Raw genomic sequence first — 18,576 nt, 5'->3', positions numbered from 1 at the left:
ATCACTCAACATGGGTGATGGGAACTGAACGTGGTCCCTCTAGAAGGGCAGCAAGTCCTTCTTAACTATTTAGCCATCTCTCCAGCCTCCTGAGTCATGGATTTTTATGGTTGCTTTTTATTTAAAAAGTTCATTTCAAATAAGCCTAAGGGAAAAACTGAGTCACTGTAAAGAAAACCCGGAGTGAACAGTTACTGCACTTGGGTTAAGTGAGGTCATGTAAACAATGGATTGGGAAGGTCCTTAGATGAGCTTGTGGGAGTCCAAGATCAGCCTCTGGTTATTGATGGGGCATATGTTACTCCTAGAAACAAATCAGCCCAGTGCCTTCTTCCTCCAGTGAAGGAACTCCCCATAAGCTTAAGTGGCTTCGGAACTCTCCATCCCAGGCACAGCAGGCAGAGACTGAATGTTTTGACTTCATGGATCATTCTCTACTTCCTAAAGACTGTCAGAGACACAGTCCCTCAGAAACCAGACACAAAGTCAAGTGCTGCAGGTTAAAGGTGGTCTTTAGTTCTTGACAGTGATCCTTATCCTGGGACACATGACCGGTTAGCACATGTCCGAGGCACTGGAGGCTCGCTGCGCCTCTTGCTCTGGGATCGTGACTCAGTCAGCCCAGAAGCACTGGGCGTGCACACCTTAGGAAGTGAACCTTAGTCATTGAGGATCAGCAGTGCGTGGATAAGTTCCCCAGTTGTCCCTCCCTCAGAGGAGAGCGTTCCACAAGTCTCCAGGGTTTCTAGAAGGATCGAGCCATGTTCATAATGGTGATGTGTCTGCCCGGTTTGTTCTCTCTCTGTGGATGTCATCAGCTGAGAAGGAGGTTGGAAGAGTGAAATTCTTACCCTGTTGACTAGAAAAATGGTTAAATTTTTTATTTACATTTGTTGTTGTTGTTGTTGTTGGTGTGTGTGTGTGTGTGTGTGTGTGTGTGTGTGTGTGTGTGTATGGTCACATGTGCCATTGCATGTGGTCAGAGGACACTTTCAGTGGTCTGTTCTCTCTTTCTACCACATGGAGCTGAGCTCCTGTCATCAGCCTTGGCAGCAAGCATCTTAACTGCTCAACCATCTTGCCAGGCTTGGATCAGAGATTTTGCTCAACAGGTCTGGAGATGTTTGCTTAGTCAAACTGACTCTTTGCCTCTCCAGTTAGTCTCAGGGCTATTTCCTGGAATGTCACTTGCCCGAGGATGTCACCCTTGGGTGTGACTATGGGAAGACGTTGATTTGGTCTTTGGTTCTTTGTCCACACACCTGTCACGTGTCCACACTGCTCATGTAATTTGGACTTCCAGACCAAAACGTTTTGGCTCTCGGTGGCACCTACATTAGAGCAAGCTGCTCTTTGTTACCCACTTTGAAGGGAAAGAAAACCCTCAACCTATAACACTTAAAACAGTATGGCCAGAGTTAGTCACATGCTCAGCCTTTCGATGGAGCAAGAACCGCAGATGGCTTTTAAATAAACATTCAGGCTTGTACAACCTCTATAATTTATTGCCACATATGTGTACGTAGAAGATTACTGGCTACCATTAACTCCCGAGTTTGCTAATCAGTGAGAGGGCTCTAGGGAGTGAACTTTGAAGCCTTACTCTCCCTCTTTTCTTTAAAATGAACAATTTAAGTGGATGTAGCTTCTAGGTACACGTGTTTACCTAAAAACAATGGAAAACATAAAAGGCTGGCTCACGGTGCTGTGGGAAAGAGCAGGCAGGAAGCACTGAGGTCCAGGGCAGAAAAGATGGAAACCGGATCGACCACCTTCAGGGCTATCAGCTTCTTCACATGCATGGATTCCTCACCCAGGGGGTGGGGGTGGGAGTGGGCGGGGCTGGGAAGGGAGCATCGAGGAGGAGGCTGGAGTGTGGAGAGGTTTGCAGGGAAAGGAAGGTGAGGAAGGCAGAGGAAGAGCAGGGACAGCAGAAATGAGGCCCAGGAGAGGAGTCTCCGCTCACCCAGAGCCTCCTCCAGACAGACGGGAAGAGCAACCTGTAGTATTTCTGGGAAGATTCTTTTGATGTCCAGGGTTGAAGGAAAAGTGTTTTTAAATTAAATCCTGGCTTGCCCCTGGCTTTAATGAACGTGGTTCTCCATTCCTTAGCAGCTCCGTTTTGAAATTGTCAAGGATGATTGTCAAGGGTGCCTTGCACCTTACTTGTCTCTCTGGTTCCTTTCTCAAAGATGTCTTGGTAGTAAAGCGCTTTCATGGTATGTGGGCATGTGCAAAACCCTGGCTTCCATCCGCAGCTCAGTTGGGTGGGGCTGTAAATGCCCTGGACCATGTGGAACCTCAGTGTCTGTCTTCGGCACCTGGAAGGGGTGTTGGAATCTTCAAGAGCGTTTGCGTTTATAGCTAGCTCTCCGGTGGCGCGATCTGTTTTGTGAACCGTCTACCCTGTTCACACACCATCGGGGTTGGATTATTTTCTTAAATTAGACAGATGACGCAGGCAGTCAATTCTGAAAAAATCTAGGCGCTTCTGTTGCTGCAGCATTTGGAAATTCAGCTGACAGCATCTCAGGCATAATGAAAACACAAGTGTCTACACATTTCTGTGCTCTGGCACAAATAAAAGAACACGCTTCCAAAATAAATTCTCATCATATCAGCAACTGCACAGTCCCGGAGTGCTGGATCACCTCTGGGATTTTCCGGGCAGTTTAGTACATGATTGTCTTCCAAGCAAGACATGTGCTTACAGAAGCATCTGATTATCCTATTTTAAAGACAAGTATTACATTTTTATTATCATCACAGGTGGCTTTGAAATATTGCTTTGTTGGAGCCAATGCTGGTCCTGGCATAATCCCCAGGGGGGTTGTGGAGGGGTGTCAGGGGGAGGTGTGGAGGGGTGTCAGGGGGAGGTGTGGAGGGGTGGTAGGGGGAGGTGTGGAGGGGTGTCAGGGGGAGGTGTGGAGGGGTGTCAGGGGGAGGTGTGGAGGGGTGGTAGGGGGAGGTGTGGAGGGGTGGTAGGGGGAGGTGTGGAGGGGTGGCAGGGGGAGGTGTGGAGGGATGGTAGGTATCTGGTAGGATTGGTTCTCCATTCTGCATCCCAGAAAAGCCCATGGCAGAGTCCAAGTCCTACCATCTGTTGGTTTCCATTAATGAATGGAGGGACCCACTGATCCTGAAATGTCCTTGCTAGAGCCACAAGGTCCATGGGTTTGGTTGAAGGGCACTGGAACTTCTGGACAGATGGGCTGTCTGTGTTCTGATGATCTTCAGGGAGATGACCCAGGGATCTACAGGGTCTCTTCCATCTATAGGATTCTGAGTGTTTGATCTCTCAGCAATAATGTAAGGGACAGGGGTGCTTGGAATTTGACTTCTAATTCTCCAGTAATTGTGGGTCAATTATAGGTTCATTTTTGGGGAAAAAAAAAAGGAGCATCAGTAAGACTTACCTAACCCTATAGGCTTAAAAGGGACAGAGGGAAAGTAGAAAACATCCAAGAAGTTGGCTCTGTGTCCTTTTCTGACACTCCACATATGTCCCAGACAGTCCCAGCTCCAAGGGAGTGAGGCCCCACATCAGAATGCTATTCCCGAGGGAGGTGGGGGTACATTAAATGCTATTCCCAAGGGGGGTGGGGGTACATTAAATGCTATTCCCGAGGGAGGTGGGGGTTACATTCAGTCTTTATTCTGACACAGATCTTAAAAGCCCATGGGGCATGAGTAGACTCCCTGAAACTCTGGCTCTCCAGTGTCATAGGGGTAAGGACCACAGTGTCTGGGAAGCCCACTCGAGGCAGGTCCCACTATAGAGTAAGACTTTCTATGTCCTGGCTGCCAGCATCAGACAATCAGGGTCTTCCTACATCTATGGTCTTTTTTTTTTTTTTCTTTTTTTTCGGAGCTGGGGACCGAACCCAGGGCCTTGCACTTGCTAGGCAAGCGCTCTACCACTGAGCTAAATCCCCAACCCCTTCTGTGGTCTTTTTATAAGAACAGTTAGAGAACTGAGTGGCATTCCAGAGAATATACTCCAAGAGCTTTGCTGGGCTAATAGTCAAAGTGGGAAGTGTCTCACCGAGTCCTGGAATCCACTTATCTTGGTTATTTTAATTCTCTCATTGGAGAGTAGTGTCTCTTAAATAGTTTGGCCACACCGCTATCTACTTTAATTAACGAAAAGCCATTATTAGCATTCATCACAAAAAGTTCTGAAGAGGTCAGTAAAAAACCACTTGGCAATGTCTGCGGTACTGGCAGGCGTGCCTAGGCAGTGCTGTCGTGGGGAGTGGGGATTCCTGACAAACCCATGATGTCACACCAAACATACTGAAGCATCTAAGTCAATTTCAGATGGGAGCAAAGCCTTTAAAATTATTGTTATTGTTATTGTTATTATTATTGTATGTGCATGTGAGTGTGTGTATGATGTGATGTGGGGGGTGGGGTGGGAGTACATGCTGTGTCGTGTGTGTGTGTGTGTGTGTGTGTGTGTGTGTGTGTGTACAACTTTGTGGAGTCACCTCTCTCCCTCCACCTTCATATAGGTTTGGATTTGAAACCCAATGGTCAGATACAGAACAAACATAGATGTATGTAAATCTAGAGGCTATTTGGTATGTGAATATATCTAAACTCTTGGCTTTTTCCTGATAAGGTTTCTGAAGCCTGACACTGTGGACATTTGGGCTCTAATATTCTTTGTTGTGTGAGTGTGGTGGGGTGTGGAGGACTGTGTGTTGTAGGGTACTTACAGCAGTCTTCCTGACCCTGCTTTCAAGTTCTGACAGTAACTGTACCTCTGGACATTGCCAAATATCCCCTTGAGTTCAAAGTCGCCCCATAATGAGAACTGTTGTTCTCAACCAGGTCTAATGACCACCAGCCTACTGCTTTATTTAGAACTCAGCATGTAGGGCTGGCATGATGGCGCAGTGGGGAAAAAGCACTTGCTGTACATGGCTGATGACCTGCTTAGGATCCCAACTCCTGAAAGTTGTCTTCTGACTTCCACACATGCAAGATGGCGCACGTGTACACACACACACACACACACACACACACACACACACACACACACATACACACACACACAGAGAGAGAGAGAGAGAGAGAGAGAGAGAGAGAGAGAGAGAGAGAGAGAGAGAGAGAATCCTAGACCCACAGACCCACTGAACAAGAATCTGGGTTAATATCATTAAGTCCCCACCTCGTGCCTGTATTTCTACACTGGTTCACTTTATACTTAAGTGCTCCTGTGACCTTGGCATGGCTTTTTCTGTTTGTTTCAGGAAGCTGATGAAGCCTTATTGCGTAACCTGCACCTTCAGTTGGAAGCCCAGTTTCTGCAGGCAGATATCAGTGTGGCCAAGGACAGGTACAAAAAGGTAACCAAGCAGCCACCACGTGCGGGAAGCCCTTTCTTCTCCAAACTCCAGGGTGCGTTTGGTTGAACAGGACACTTACTGCTAGAGTGAGCAAATTGTGACTACAAACCTTGAATGTGCACGAGCCAGGGACAGCACTTACCTAGCCAGGGCGCTTACCTAGCCAGAGGCTCACAGAGAGCATCAGTGGGCAATGCCAGGATTTATGCTGGGGATTGTGATGTTAGGTTTTAGTGTCTGTAATTTACAGAATTTAGTGTGGTAGTTTACAAAACGATTTAGGCAGCTGTATCTCTACTAAGCAGTCAACTGTTTTATCCAGAAAAATGTAGAGAAGGGAGAAAAATTGGGTGTGCCTGTGTGTGTTTAAGGTATTATGTTACAGTCCTTAGCTCTGCCTTGAGACAACAAGTTAACACCTTCTTAGGAGCCTCCTCTTTCTATTTACTTTTTATTTATTTTCATTAATTATTTTATTTATTTACATTCCAAATGTGTCCCCCCTCCCACCTTTGTCCCCCCTCCATGAGTTCTTTATCCCCCTTCCCTGGGGTATTATGCTACTACAGGATTAAGCACTTCCTTTCCCACTGGGGCCAGATAGGGCAGCCGTCTGCTACATATGTAGCGGGATGGGATGGGGTGGGGTGGATGGGTGGGGAGGGGGAGGGGCAGCCCATGTATGCTCTTTGGTTGGTGTATCAGTCTCTGGGAGCTCTGAGGGGTCCGGATTAGTTGATACTGTTGTTCTTCCTGTGGGGTTATCATCCTCTTCAACCAGGAGCCTCCTCTTTCAGAGTATCCTGACCTTTCTGCTCCCTTACATGCCAGTGTGATGCTGGAGGTTTGGCACACACTGGACAATCACATCCTAACACTGTGTAATTGTGAGTGTGCAGTCTGACTTCGCTAGGCTGTTTCCTATCTTCAGAATGTGAGTCGTATCCTCTTTGGTTTTGCTTTGGGTTAACCATGGGTTAACAGAAAGGGAAGACAGGGGTCTTAGGCTCTGGTCTTCTCTGACTGCCCATATGTGAATCTTAGGTCTGTTGTGCCTTGACTTATCAGCAGGAACCTGGAGACAGGAATGGGGAAAGCAGTGGTTCTCAGCCTTCCTTAATGCTGCAACCCTTCAATACCGTTCCTCCTGTCGTGGTGCCCCCCAACCACAACATTATTTATGTTGATCATCATAACTATAACTTTTGCTACTGTTATGAATAGTAATGTTTCCCCACAATCTTAGGTGACCTCTGTGAGAGGGTCATTTGACTCCAAAGCGGCCGTGACCCTCAGGTTGACAATCACTGGGATAAAGGAAATGAGGTTATTTACAGCTGAGATCAGAATTTGTACTCCCCCTCCCCCGTCTTCCTTGTTATTTTGTTTAAAAAAAAAAAAAGAGGAAACCGAAGCCAGGAAGTGTCCTCTGTAGAGTTAGCTGCAAGTCGCCAGGGCTGTGAGGACCCTATTCCTGGGGTGAATGGGGAGTGTCTTATTTGTCCCATGGGCCTCCATCTTTTCTCACCCAGGCTAGGATTTCTTGGTGAAGCTTTCATTTGGTGGTGTCCTTTTTTGGGGACCTTGTTTCATTGATATAGTGTCTGTGCTTCTTTGCCCAGGAGTTTATTGTAGCAGAGGAGAGCTGCTGCCTCGTTGGAAATATCGGGGAGCTTCCATACCCCTGAGCAGCCTTGTTCTGCGGCTGATGGGAGTCTGTATGTAAACTCCCTGGGCTCCTCTTGTCAGGGCAGCAGGACTTGGGGGAGATCCTCAGCAGTCTGACCTCCATGCCCACGGGAATGCAATAGATGGCACGCCCTGCTTGGCCAGTGTCCTTTCCGTGCCTCTTCCCTGTCCTGTTAGTCACATGGTCCTGAGCAATTGCCCACCTCAGCTGTCCACACCCAGATCTTTCTCTGGGGAACTGCTTCTAGGGAAACTCAGACTAAGACAGCTTGGTAATTTAGAGACAGTCTGGAGCTAGCCCTGTGTTCCCTCTCACCCTCCTCACCTCCCTGCGTGTGCCTGCACTCTGGACTGTAGTACTCTCTCCCTGGCAATCTCCCCAGCCTCTCACCAGGCCCTGGCCTGTTTCCTCCTCCACACCTAACAGCTTCCTTATATTTATCTTATCGGATCCTGAGAGCAGTGCCTGGAGCCAGCCTAAAGTAGGCATTTAGAACAATGGTGTGAAGCTTCTATTCATTATCTGATGGGACCCAGCCTGATGAGGAAGGGCTGAAGTCAGTTCTTGTGAACAGAGACCCAAGTTCCACAGTTACATTAATGGAGGACTATGGGAATAATGTGAGAGAGGGGAGCATTGGTCTCACCCGAAGGCCAGAGGTTGGTCTTTTTCACTCATGGGCTGGGACCCTCATAATTTCCTGGACAACTTGACCAATGATTGATTGGTCAAGGCTGTTTTTTGCAGAGGGTTGTGTTAGCAGTCATTGCTCAGAGCTGGGAAAGGTGCATTGTCTGGTAAAGGTCACCAGGCATTCCTGTAGATGGCTAGCCCTGTCTCATAAATGACTTCCAATAAGTCATTTAGTGTAGGCGTGGCTGGCTGAAGTTGCCTTCCCGCAGAAACACTGCCCTGTGCTGACGCAGTCCTCTGTAGCTTCCAGGCCTTGTTTGGTCCCCTTTCTTCTCAGGCACCTGTCATCCAGGGCTCTGTGAGGGCAGTGGCAGTGTGTGAAGGTACCTGAAGGGAAATGACAAAACAAACTGAGCCCCAGTTTGTCCTTCTGCCCCGCTGCTTCCTGCAGATGTGGAATGCCCACTGCAAGAAGCCATCAGTGGCAGCTGCAGTGTATCCCTCTGTCCTTACGAGCGAGCGTGGTCACAGCTGTGGGACAGTATGTGCAGGCACTCCTTCCTGGGCTTGCACAAGGTGGGGCATGGGGAGGGAGAGCCCGGCAGCTCAACTTCTAATGAAAATGCTTTTCCCTCTGCAACAGAATCTTCTGGAAATTCAGACCTACATCACCATCCTGCAGCAGATCATACAGACTGCTCCTCAAGTGTCCCTGGTCACGGGTGGGATGAGGGAGGTAGGTATTGGAGCTACGGTGGCAGGCTATCCAATCCTGGCGGAAGCCGGAGTCTGAGTCTTAACTCACATTCTTGTGGAGGGGTTGGCCTTCGGAGAGGTCCAGGGATAAGCACTGGGTCTGACTGCTAGAACTACCTCAGGTTAACCTCTAAGTGCTGTTCAAGGGTGAGGTTTGTTCTTTGTTCAAACCGTAAATGCTGATAGATTTCAGAGGACATAAACATGTCCCTTGAGATTACCTTAGGTATTTTTTTTTCTAGGAGACATGGTCTGTTCTTACTTGCATACTTCCTAAGTGACTGCCAAGCTGGTTCTCAAAATAGTTTGCTGTATTGGCCTCTTTCCTATTGCCGGTGATGCAGTAATAGCATGGGCTCTACAGAGGATCGTGTTGGCTTACAGTTCTGGAGATTCAGGGTCAAGGGCTTCATCTAGGTACAATGTTCCTGCTAGTAATGTCTTATAGAACACTACATGGCAACAAGTTGTGTGTGTGTGTGTGTGTGTGTGTGTGTGTGTGTGTGTGTGTGTGTCCATGTTTGTGTCCTTTGATTTTTCTCTTCTCATGAAGCTAGCAGGATTCATCCAGGGAACTGGACCCTGAAGACCTTCTCCAACCCTAATTACTTTCTAATGGCCTCTCTATAGTCTTGACTACCTGCTCCTCTTTTTCCTTTTGAGTCAGTTTTGCTCTGTAACCCAGGCTGGCCTGGAGATTTAATCATCCTGCCTTGGGCTCCCAAGTGTTGGGATTATAGCTGTTGCTTCCATATTCCCAGTGTTTCACACAAAGGGACTCAGCAGGAATGCTCAGAGGCCACAAACCATGCTTCTGCTCTACCCAGCCGTGGTTGGAGTCCCTCTAGTTCTGAATGAGCTCCTGCTTTACACTCCTGACAGAGCTTGCTGTCCCAGCCTTCATTTTGGTTCTTGTTTTGTTTCTCTGCTAGGTATGCAGTGAGTCTGGTTGGGGTTGAATTTGCATCCTCCAGTAACTAATGACGTTAGGTATCATTGTTGAGTTTATCTACTGTTAATGGATCTTCTGTGTTAATGTGTCTGTTCACCTCTTTTGCCCATTTGTTTTTTTTTTTTTTTGGTTATTTTTTTCGGAGCTGGGGACCGAACCCAGGGCCTTGCGCTTCCTAGGCAAGCGCTCTACCACTGAGCTAAATCCCCAACCCCTGCCCATTTCTTAAAGAAGGGATGTAGCTAAGCCATAATACAGTGCATAGACTGAATAATTTATAAAGTACAAAAATTAGTTTCACACAGGGGAAGTTGAAGATCAAAGCACCAGCGTCTTCTGGTTTGGGGCTGTCTTGGGCTGCCTTTCTTGGTGGAAGGTGGGAAGGAAAAAAATTGGGCAAGTTCCTGGTCCTCACACGTCAGAACAGAAAGGCCTCCCATGAGCTTCTTCATAGAGGCACCTAATCCATTCCTGAGAACAGAGAACCTTCAACTAGGCCCCATTCTCAACTCTGCTTTGTTGGGAATTCATCTGGGAGACACCCAAACAGCAGCAGACTGTTTGCTTTCTTATTTTCTTCAGCATTTTGGTCATGAAATTGAAACTTCAAGGCACTTAGTGAAGTCATTTTCAAAGGCCCTCTCTGCTCATGACTGTGAACCCATGGCGTGTGTGAGAGATGTAAAATTCTCAGTTTAAAACTCCCATCTGTTTTCGTCTCCAATTTAGATAATGGCTGTTGCACTTGTGAACTTGTGCACTTGTGAACAGCCCTCATTATCTGCATTGGGTCTGCCCAAGGTTGATGCATGGGGTGGGGCTGTTGGCAGTCTAGCCTTTCCCTAAGAGCTATTGGCTGTCGATGGCAGTGGTGGGTGATACTTACTGTCTTGGTGTCTACCTATGCAAGGAAAGGCAAAGATTTAAAAGGTTCCTGTTCTTTGTGAGCTCAGCTCAAGAGTTCTGCACACTGCCTAGTTAGGTAAACACTTGTAGGTTTGTTCCATTGACTCTCATGTTTTTTGTTTGCTTTTTTTTTTTTTTTCTGGAAATTTGTGGAAGGGACCTTTGCACAGATGAACAGTTAGTGTTTGAATGTGAAATGTCCCTTACAGGCTCATGTATTTGAATGCTTAGTCCCTAGTTGGTGGCTTACTTTTGGGAGGTTGTAGAATCTTCAGCAGGTAGAGCCTAGTAGGGGGAAGTGAGCCAGGCCCTAAAGGTTTCAGTTTGTGGTTAGCTGGCCTCTGGTTTTGAGCCTGTGGCAGTGTAGCACATTATGGCAGGAGCAGAACGAGAAAGAGAAAGGGGGTTTGGAACCTAGATTCTCCTTCAAGGGAACCCCCACTTGTTCCCACTAGGACCCCCTTCTTTTTTTTTTAAATAGAATTATTTATTTTATGTATATGAGTACACTGTAGCTGTCTTTAGAGGGCATCGGATCCCATTACAGATGGTTGTGAGCCATCATGTGGTTGCTGGGAATTGAACTCAGGACCTCTGGAAGAGCAGTCAGTGCTCTTAACTACGGAGCCATCTCTCCAGCCCAGGACCCTCTGCTTAAGGCTTCGCCCCTCTCCACAGTTTCATATGTTAGTGACGTAGCCTTCAGCACTCGAACCCTTGAGAGTCACACTACAGCAGTTCCTTGTAAGGTGTTGGTGAGCAGGGGCTGCGTTCTGTATGTCTTGAATACGGAGAGCACTTGGTCTAGACTCAGCTTTGAGTTTATGGGTCTTTGAGGCAGTGCCCTCTGTTTTGAAGGCAGGGTTCCTGAACAGCTAGCCTTTGTGAATCACCGGTAGTTTTGAATAAGTGGAGAGGCAAGTCATGACAGATCGTGGACAGGCGGGAAGGGGGTTTCCTTCTGGACTGCCCCACTGATCATCCATAGGCCAGTGTCGCGGCCTCATCAGGCCTCTACTTGCCTTTCACCTTTTGGGGCCAGATGACTCCTGCCTGGCACTGTGGTGTAGCTGACGGCTCAGAGCACAAAATGATTTTCATCTTCATAGGCACAGAAGCCAGAGTCAAATGAGCATCTGCATCCCACCGTTGCCTTTTCACAAAAGGGAAAATGGAGGTTCCGGAAGGCAAATATTTGCCTGGCTAGCCAGTCTGTGGCACAGATAGGCCTGTGTTTGGATCTCTTGCTCTTTGTTGACTAAGTTTTTCCTCTTGAGCAGTGAGTGGTTCAGACAGTGGCCACGGTGGGCCTGTTTGAGCCAGCTTGGGCAGTTGTTACAGGACCCCTTAGTTTATTGCTTACAGCTCTGGAGACCGGAAGGCCAAGATCAAGGTGCTAGCAGAGTTAGTACCTGTTGTAGTCTCTTCCTCACTGTGTACCCCATGGTGGTAGTTGGTGGGGGATATGGAGCTCCGTTTTCACGACCCTAAACACCTTCCATAGGTTTCCACTCTCCAATGCCTTGGCAGATTGGGGATTGGCACATGAATTTGGGGGGATGCAAAGAAAGGGCCCTGCTCTTTTATCCTTGCTCTTCTTCTTTGTCTGAATCTGTCTGGTCTCCTCATGCAGGAGAAGCTGCTCACAGAACGGGAAGTAGCTGCCCTGAGGAACCAGCTGGATGAGGGCCGGGAGGCAGTCACCCACCTGCAGGCACAGAAAGCTGAGCTGCAGGCCCAGGTATGATCCATAGCCTGTCAGAATCGTCCGCATCTTATTGAAGTGGCACATGAGAGCACAGTTATCCAGTTCTGTGACTTACAGACTCAGCACCCCTGTGTGGCCTACATGACAGCATTTTGAGCAGGTGACCAAACACCTTGCTCTGTCCTGGACTGAGGTTTCCCAGGGTGTGTGTCTGCTAAGAAGAATCCTGGGACAATGACAGGGACAGAGATAGGGACATGTGGACACCTAGCCTCATGATGGTTCTCCTCTTGTCTCCACTGAGTCAGACTTCTCCCTACCAAGGGCAATAACTTTTCATCATGGACCACGTAGCCTATGTCAGGCCTGTTAACAGAACAACACAGACATGGACACAGTCACAGACACAGACACACAGACACGCAGACAGACAGACAGACTTCAGGCTTCAAATCTGGGCATCCCTGTTTTTCCTCTCCTGATGGTCTCTCCTTTGGAATTGGTGAAGGTCTGGGAAGAGTGTCCACAGGGAGGGAGGAGGCTGGGTTGTACCAGTGTTCGCCTCTCATTAAATGTCTGCTAGTGTGAGGCTGACATTTCTGTTTCATTTTAGTTATGGCTTTCATGGTTCACAACCCTGACGGCTCCTCAAGTTCTCAATTCCATGCAGATGGGCACAGAGACGGACGGGGGATGTTTCGTTTAAATGCTGCATTTCCTACAGCTGGGTAGCCACATGTCCCAAACCAATCAACTGACATTTAGTAGGCAAGTACAGTCAAGGAACAGAAGAGAAAAGGATCCAAAGTTCTGACTGTCAAACCCAGGGCATCTGGGTTGTCGTGTCGCTCAGACCCTGCCTTTGAGAGCCCATGGCATCTGGAAAGATTTAACCTGCATCCTCGTTTAATGGCAATCTCTCACATCCTGTTTTCCATCCCCACCGGGCCTCTCACAAAGCTCTCACTGTGCAGCACTCCCAGGAGCCACTGGTAGGCAACCAGGAACAGTGCAAGATCACAGGGGAGAAATTGAGTCACGACCTAAAAGTGCATTCTCAGGACATGATAGCCATGACTCAGGGACCAGATCCTTCTGGGTGACTGTGGTTTCTTTTGAGGACTGAAAAGAGTTGGGTGGGGGGAGTGGAGAAGGGAGAAATGGAGACATGTTTATGTAGAGAATGTGGTGTGCATGTGTCTGTGTTTGTATGTGTAACATGTATATGGTGTATGTGGTATATGTATATGGTGTAGGTGGTGTATATGATGTATGTGGTATGTGTATATAGGGTCTGTGTGTAGTATGTGGGGTGCTGTGAGTGTATTTGCTGTGTATGTATGTGGAGTATATTGTAAAGTGTGTATGATGTGCACATTGCATATATGTGTAACGTGAAGGGTGTGTGGGGTGTGCATGTGGCATGGTGTATGTGTGTGTATATTTGTGTATGTGGGATGTGTAATGCCAGGTGTATGTGTGGCATGTGGTATGCATATGAAGTGTGATTTATTTATCTATGTAGAGACATATATGCATGCATGTGGGATGTGTGTATTGCACGTGTGTTTTACCTGTGATCGAGGAAGTGAGTGTAGGCCTGATCATGGTTCTGGAGACTGTGGTTTTCAGATTGTTCATTGAAACGTGTTAGGTATAAAGTGAATTCAGTAGAGTTGACTGCTATTAAGTAAAGAAGAGAACAACAATATGGAGCCGAGAATAGGAAGGAACAGAATGTATGGCACTTAAAAGTATAGAGTTTATTCTGGAAAACTTTTGTCTTAAACATATCGGGATATATTTGACTACTTATGCATTTGCTCAAACACACACATATGATGTGGCTTATATGTGAAGTATGTCACTTCCTGTGGTCTGGGTGACAAAGTTGAAGCCAGCTCTAGACACTAAAAAGATGAAAACCCTGATCTCAAATAGAAATTCTAGTTCTGGGGGCAAATGTTTGTCTTTCTTTGTGTGCACATATGTTTTTGATTGTTATAAAAATGTGATATGTTTATGAAGTGTGTGATATTTTTAGGTAGGGTACATGTTCCTGCATGTGGGATGTGTGTATTGTGCATGTGTGGTGCATGTGACTGAGGAAGCAGGTGCAGGCCTGTCATGGTCCTGGAAACCCATGTTTTTCAAACTGTTAGTTATAGTTCATTGGGTGTGAAATAACAGGCTTGGCCTGGTTTCTGAGAACATGAGGTACATCTGTTGGGTCATCCCCTGTTTCCAACCTCTGACACTACTGAGACTTTGCAGTTTATCTCTGTGTCTGAGGCAGGGTCTCACTTTCTCTTCTAGGTCCCCCTTCCTGTCCCTAGGTTTTGTTAGTCTGTGAAGTTTGTGGACTCCTACTCATAAAATGTTGAAGGCCAAAAAAGATAGTTGTCAAAAATGACCAAACAATTCCATATTATACAGTGTCCTGGACTTGAGGGATCATGTCTAGAGGAGCCCTTGGCAAGCTGATCTAGCCTGAGGTGCAAATGGGTTTTATCTGGCCCACCTATCTGTTGCACACCCTGACCTAACAGCACAGCACCTGTGGAGTGTAGGGTGTATCCTGGCTGACTCGGCTGCGGAAATGCTTCTGTGGAATAGGGCAAAGGGCAGAGCAAGACGCTCCGTCTCTACAGAAAGCACACTGTTTCCACATGGCGGACAAGGGGAGCAGCGCAGGTCTGTGATGCTCGGCAGGTGTTTGTACAGTCGCTTGTCAGTGTCCAAGGAGGATTAGTCTTTACGACCCCACAGATACTGCAGTTCACGCATGCCCAAGTCTCCGGAGTGCCTAGTGTCTGTATATAAACCATGAAGTTCTCCCATACGCTTTAGCTCACCCGTAGGAACTTACAACACTCAGGACAGTGTGAGTGGGTGTAAGTGGGTTTATCTTTCACTATTTAGGGAATAATGACAAAAATGGCTATGTATATATTCAGCAGAGACAATTAAAAAATACTTCCAATTTTCATTTGGTTGAGTGGGACTCTTAGGATCCCGAGGGGTGACTGTTTAGTAACAAAATACAGCTACTGGTCTAATGGAACCCCAGGTTCGACGCCTCCACAGGTTGAGAAATGGTTCTTGCGTATTCTTATTTTCGCACTGTTCTGTAAGTCAGGGAGTGGGGCAGGCAGGTTGGTCTCTCCGTTCTGGGTCTCCCAGGATGACATAAAGGAGGGGGCCTGCTTGGCCCCTGCTGCAGGATCTTGTGGGAGGACTTGCTTTCAGTGTCATTCCTGTGGTTGGTACAAGTCAATTCCAGCAGCCTATAGCCGGGAGGACCCTGTCTCCTCATTGGCTTTAGTCATAGAGGCTGTGCACTCCTTGGCCAAGGCTGTCCCATCTTCAAAGCCAGTGCTATGCATAAAGTCCTGTGTCTGACCCTCCGACCCAACTTCACGTCTCTGGCCTCTTCCTCTTTTTGGGCTTATGTGATTAGGAATAATTTAAATAACTTACTTTTTAAAGAAAAATCAATTAAGAACTTTAATCCCTTGCCACTTAGCATATTCAAAGTTTAGTACCAGGGGGGCAAAGTTCACAGAGACCTTGATCTTGTCTAATTAGCTCGAATTGAAAATGATAGTTTCTGACTTATTGTCTGTGTGGATCATGACTGTTCAAGTTTCCAGGTAACATTGACAGGCCTGATTCAGGAATTAAGAGAACCAGAGATGTAAGTGCCAGTCACAGGGTAGGGGAGGTGTGGCAGGAGTGGGCGGGGGCTGGAGGATGGGGAATCAGTGTCAGAATGCTCCATGCCTGATCTTGTGAGCTCCAGGCTTACACTCTCTCAGTGTCATCCAAGATGGTGACTGTTGGAGGTTACCTAGTTTAAGAGTCTTTGTGCCCGCACAGGACCCCACCTCAAAAGCAGGTTTGGTTGCCGAGCCCTTAAACAAGTCAAGGCTCGAGTGAGGGGCCAGACATTTGTCAGGGCTGCGGTTCTGGGTAAGGTTTTCAGTGCTTCCAGAACACCTCACGGTTGGGGTCTTCAGGGTCCCAGCAGCATCAGCAGCATCTGGGAACTTGACAGAAGTGCAGACTCACAGGTACATCCAGACCAGTTGTGGCCTGGCAGCGCCTGTTTTAACAGGTCCTCCAGGAGTTAGATCCATGCCTCTAAGAACAGAGCCTGAGATTGGAGCTGGGGCTTCTCCTTCAAGTTAGCCAAACACAGAGGCCCAGGCCCCCTGAGGATTCACCTCTTCCAGGCGGGGAAGGAATGACAGGCAATCTGCGTCTTGAGGGGACCTGAAAATGGTTTTATTGATTGGCAAGCAGGATGAGCCCTGACCTCTTTTTCATTAAGGTTCTTTACCACCATCTAGTGGTGATATTCAGAAACAGCGCTCAATCAGGGCACCATCCCATCAGCAAAGCAAAACCCCCTCTTTATCCTCTCTGTCTCTCTGTGTCTGTCTGTCTGTCTCCTCTGTGATGGGTGCGTGCGCATGCATGTGTGTGCGGGTATGTGTGGTGTCCAGAGGACAACTCTAGGAAGTTTATTCTTTTTGTTTTATTGTATTAGTCCTGGGGCTCAGACTCAGGCTGTCAGGCTTGGTCACAAGAACCTTTACCCACAAAGCCATCTTGCTGGCTATATGAACACCACCACCATCACCACGACCACCACCATCATCATTTTTATCTAAATTACTCACCCCTCCCTTTTTTTTTTTGCCAGATGTCTCAAACAGTAATGCTCCCATTGGCCTTTAGTTCCTTCCGTTTCTGCTGGCTGACTTGACTGTGACAGCAGAAGTGTGCTGGGCCCAGGCCCTGCGAGCCACATGCCTGTGACCACATCTTCGTCCAGGTCCCACCACAAGTGTCCTTGGTATGCTGCCTGATTTCAATCTTCACCATTTTCTAGGGAGCAGTTCTCAGTCTGTGGTTCGCAACCCCTTTGACAGCTATTTATCTCCAGAAATATTTACATTATGATTTATAACAGTAGCAAAATGATAGTTATCAAGTAGCAACAGAAATAATGTTATGGTTGGGGTCACCACACTACAAGGAGCTGTATTGAAGGGTCACAGCATTAGGAAGGTTGAGAACCACTGAGAGGGAGGCACCATATTGGGTCCACAGTTACTGACAATCGTGACCTTCTTGGTGCACTTAGCCATGCCCTGTGATCTAGGGCCGATCCCCGAGAGCCTCTTCCTCCTTTTCAGTAAAGGTCTCACACCCAGCAGCATCTGGTCTGAGTAGGACTGAGGCTGGAGCTCACTGCACAGACAGGCATGCTGCCCGGCTCCTGCATAGACTCCTGCTGCCCGGTGCTGCTCTCTGAAGGGATAGAAGGAGATGGACCGTCTAATGCTCCAGGCAGAGACAGCATTCACCTTGCTCATAGCGTAAAGAGCTTGCTTGCCTGTGGTTCCTGCCCTTTACCCGCTTCTCTCCCCTGGGCCTTAGACACTCCCTTCCAGATAACCCAGCTAATCTTTCTTTCTCCCGGCTCCTCCTATGGTACCTGCCTTTTATGAACGACTTCTTTCTGGAAATCCCCTTCCTTATGCGGTGCCAGGGACAGGCATTTGAGATGTGGCTGGTCATTCGATGCCAATGGTTGAGTCATCTGCCTGATTCTGTGTCTCATTCTCTGTTAGCTGGTGAGAGCTGGCGATGACTGGTGGTTCCCAGCACAGTGCAGAGATGTCTATGTTAGCCACACCCAAGCTTGAGAAAGTGAAACTTGTTGGTTTTTCTGTTTTATTTTTTTCTGATGTGTAGTTTATGGTTTTGAGTTATAAAAGCCACGTTGGTGAAGACAGAAGTTTAGTTTCGTGAACAGATCCACATCCTTGGACCGTGAGGAAGCTGGAAGGAGTCCGAGGAATGCCGAGGAGTATTAACTGCCTGTTAAAGGTTGGCCGGTGCCTGGGACACATGGCATGGGTGGTGAGCCTCTTGAGGATATAGCCTTTAAAATCTGTACATCTTCAGAGGAACAACAATCAGCAAACTGCCCACCACCCAAAGAGAAAAGCAATCCCTTAGATCACAAATTATAAACACCTAGTCTCTAGCTTTGTTCTCATGATGGCCCTTGGCTGTCCCGCTTACAGTTTAGAAGCCTGAAACACCCCAGGAAACCTCTGCCTGTTGTCACATTGAGTCCCTTGTGCATTCTGTGAGGAGAGCTGGTGTGCCTGACTGTGGTATGTGTGGTGTGTGTGTGTGTGTGTGTGTGTGTGTGTGTGTGTGTGGTGTGTGTGTCTGTCTCTTTCTGTCTCTGTCTCTCTCTGTGTCTCTGTCTCTGTCTCTGTCTCTGTCTCTCTCTCTCTCTCTCTCTCTGTGTGTGTGTGTGTGTGTGTGTGTGTGTGTGTGTGTGTGTGTGCCTACTGCCCACTGCTCACCTCTATCCTGGGGAAGGATAGGATGAGAAGGCCACAGTTTCAGGCAATGTCTTGCACTCTATCCAGGTGGGTTTGCACCTTGCTGGGGTGTTGATGGGAAAGTCATTTCTCCTGTAGGCCCAGTCTCCTCTGTAGCAAAGGGAACAATAGCAGCTCCTCCCTGATGAGGCCGTAATGAATTTGGT

General features: G+C 47.7%; 1 protein-coding gene across 2 annotated transcripts in view; it reads left to right on the top strand.

Moving 5' to 3' along the window:
• The window catches only part of Bfsp1 (beaded filament structural protein 1), a 57,566-nt gene that overhangs the window by 31,643 nt on the left and 7,347 nt on the right, over positions 1 to 18,576 (top strand). For both annotated transcript variants that reach the window (NM_031555.1, XM_006235117.5), the window contains 3 exon segments: positions 5,259 to 5,354; positions 8,321 to 8,413; positions 11,925 to 12,032. In NM_031555.1, coding sequence (NP_113743.1) covers positions 5,259 to 5,354; positions 8,321 to 8,413; positions 11,925 to 12,032 — 297 coding nt within the window.

Source organism: Rattus norvegicus, chromosome 3 (genome assembly GCF_036323735.1).
Source record: "Rattus norvegicus strain BN/NHsdMcwi chromosome 3, GRCr8, whole genome shotgun sequence".
NCBI lineage: Eukaryota > Metazoa > Chordata > Mammalia > Rodentia > Muridae > Rattus > Rattus norvegicus.
The sequence above is the reverse complement of the archived record's forward strand: the minus strand, read 5'-3'. Positions and strand labels throughout refer to the sequence as shown.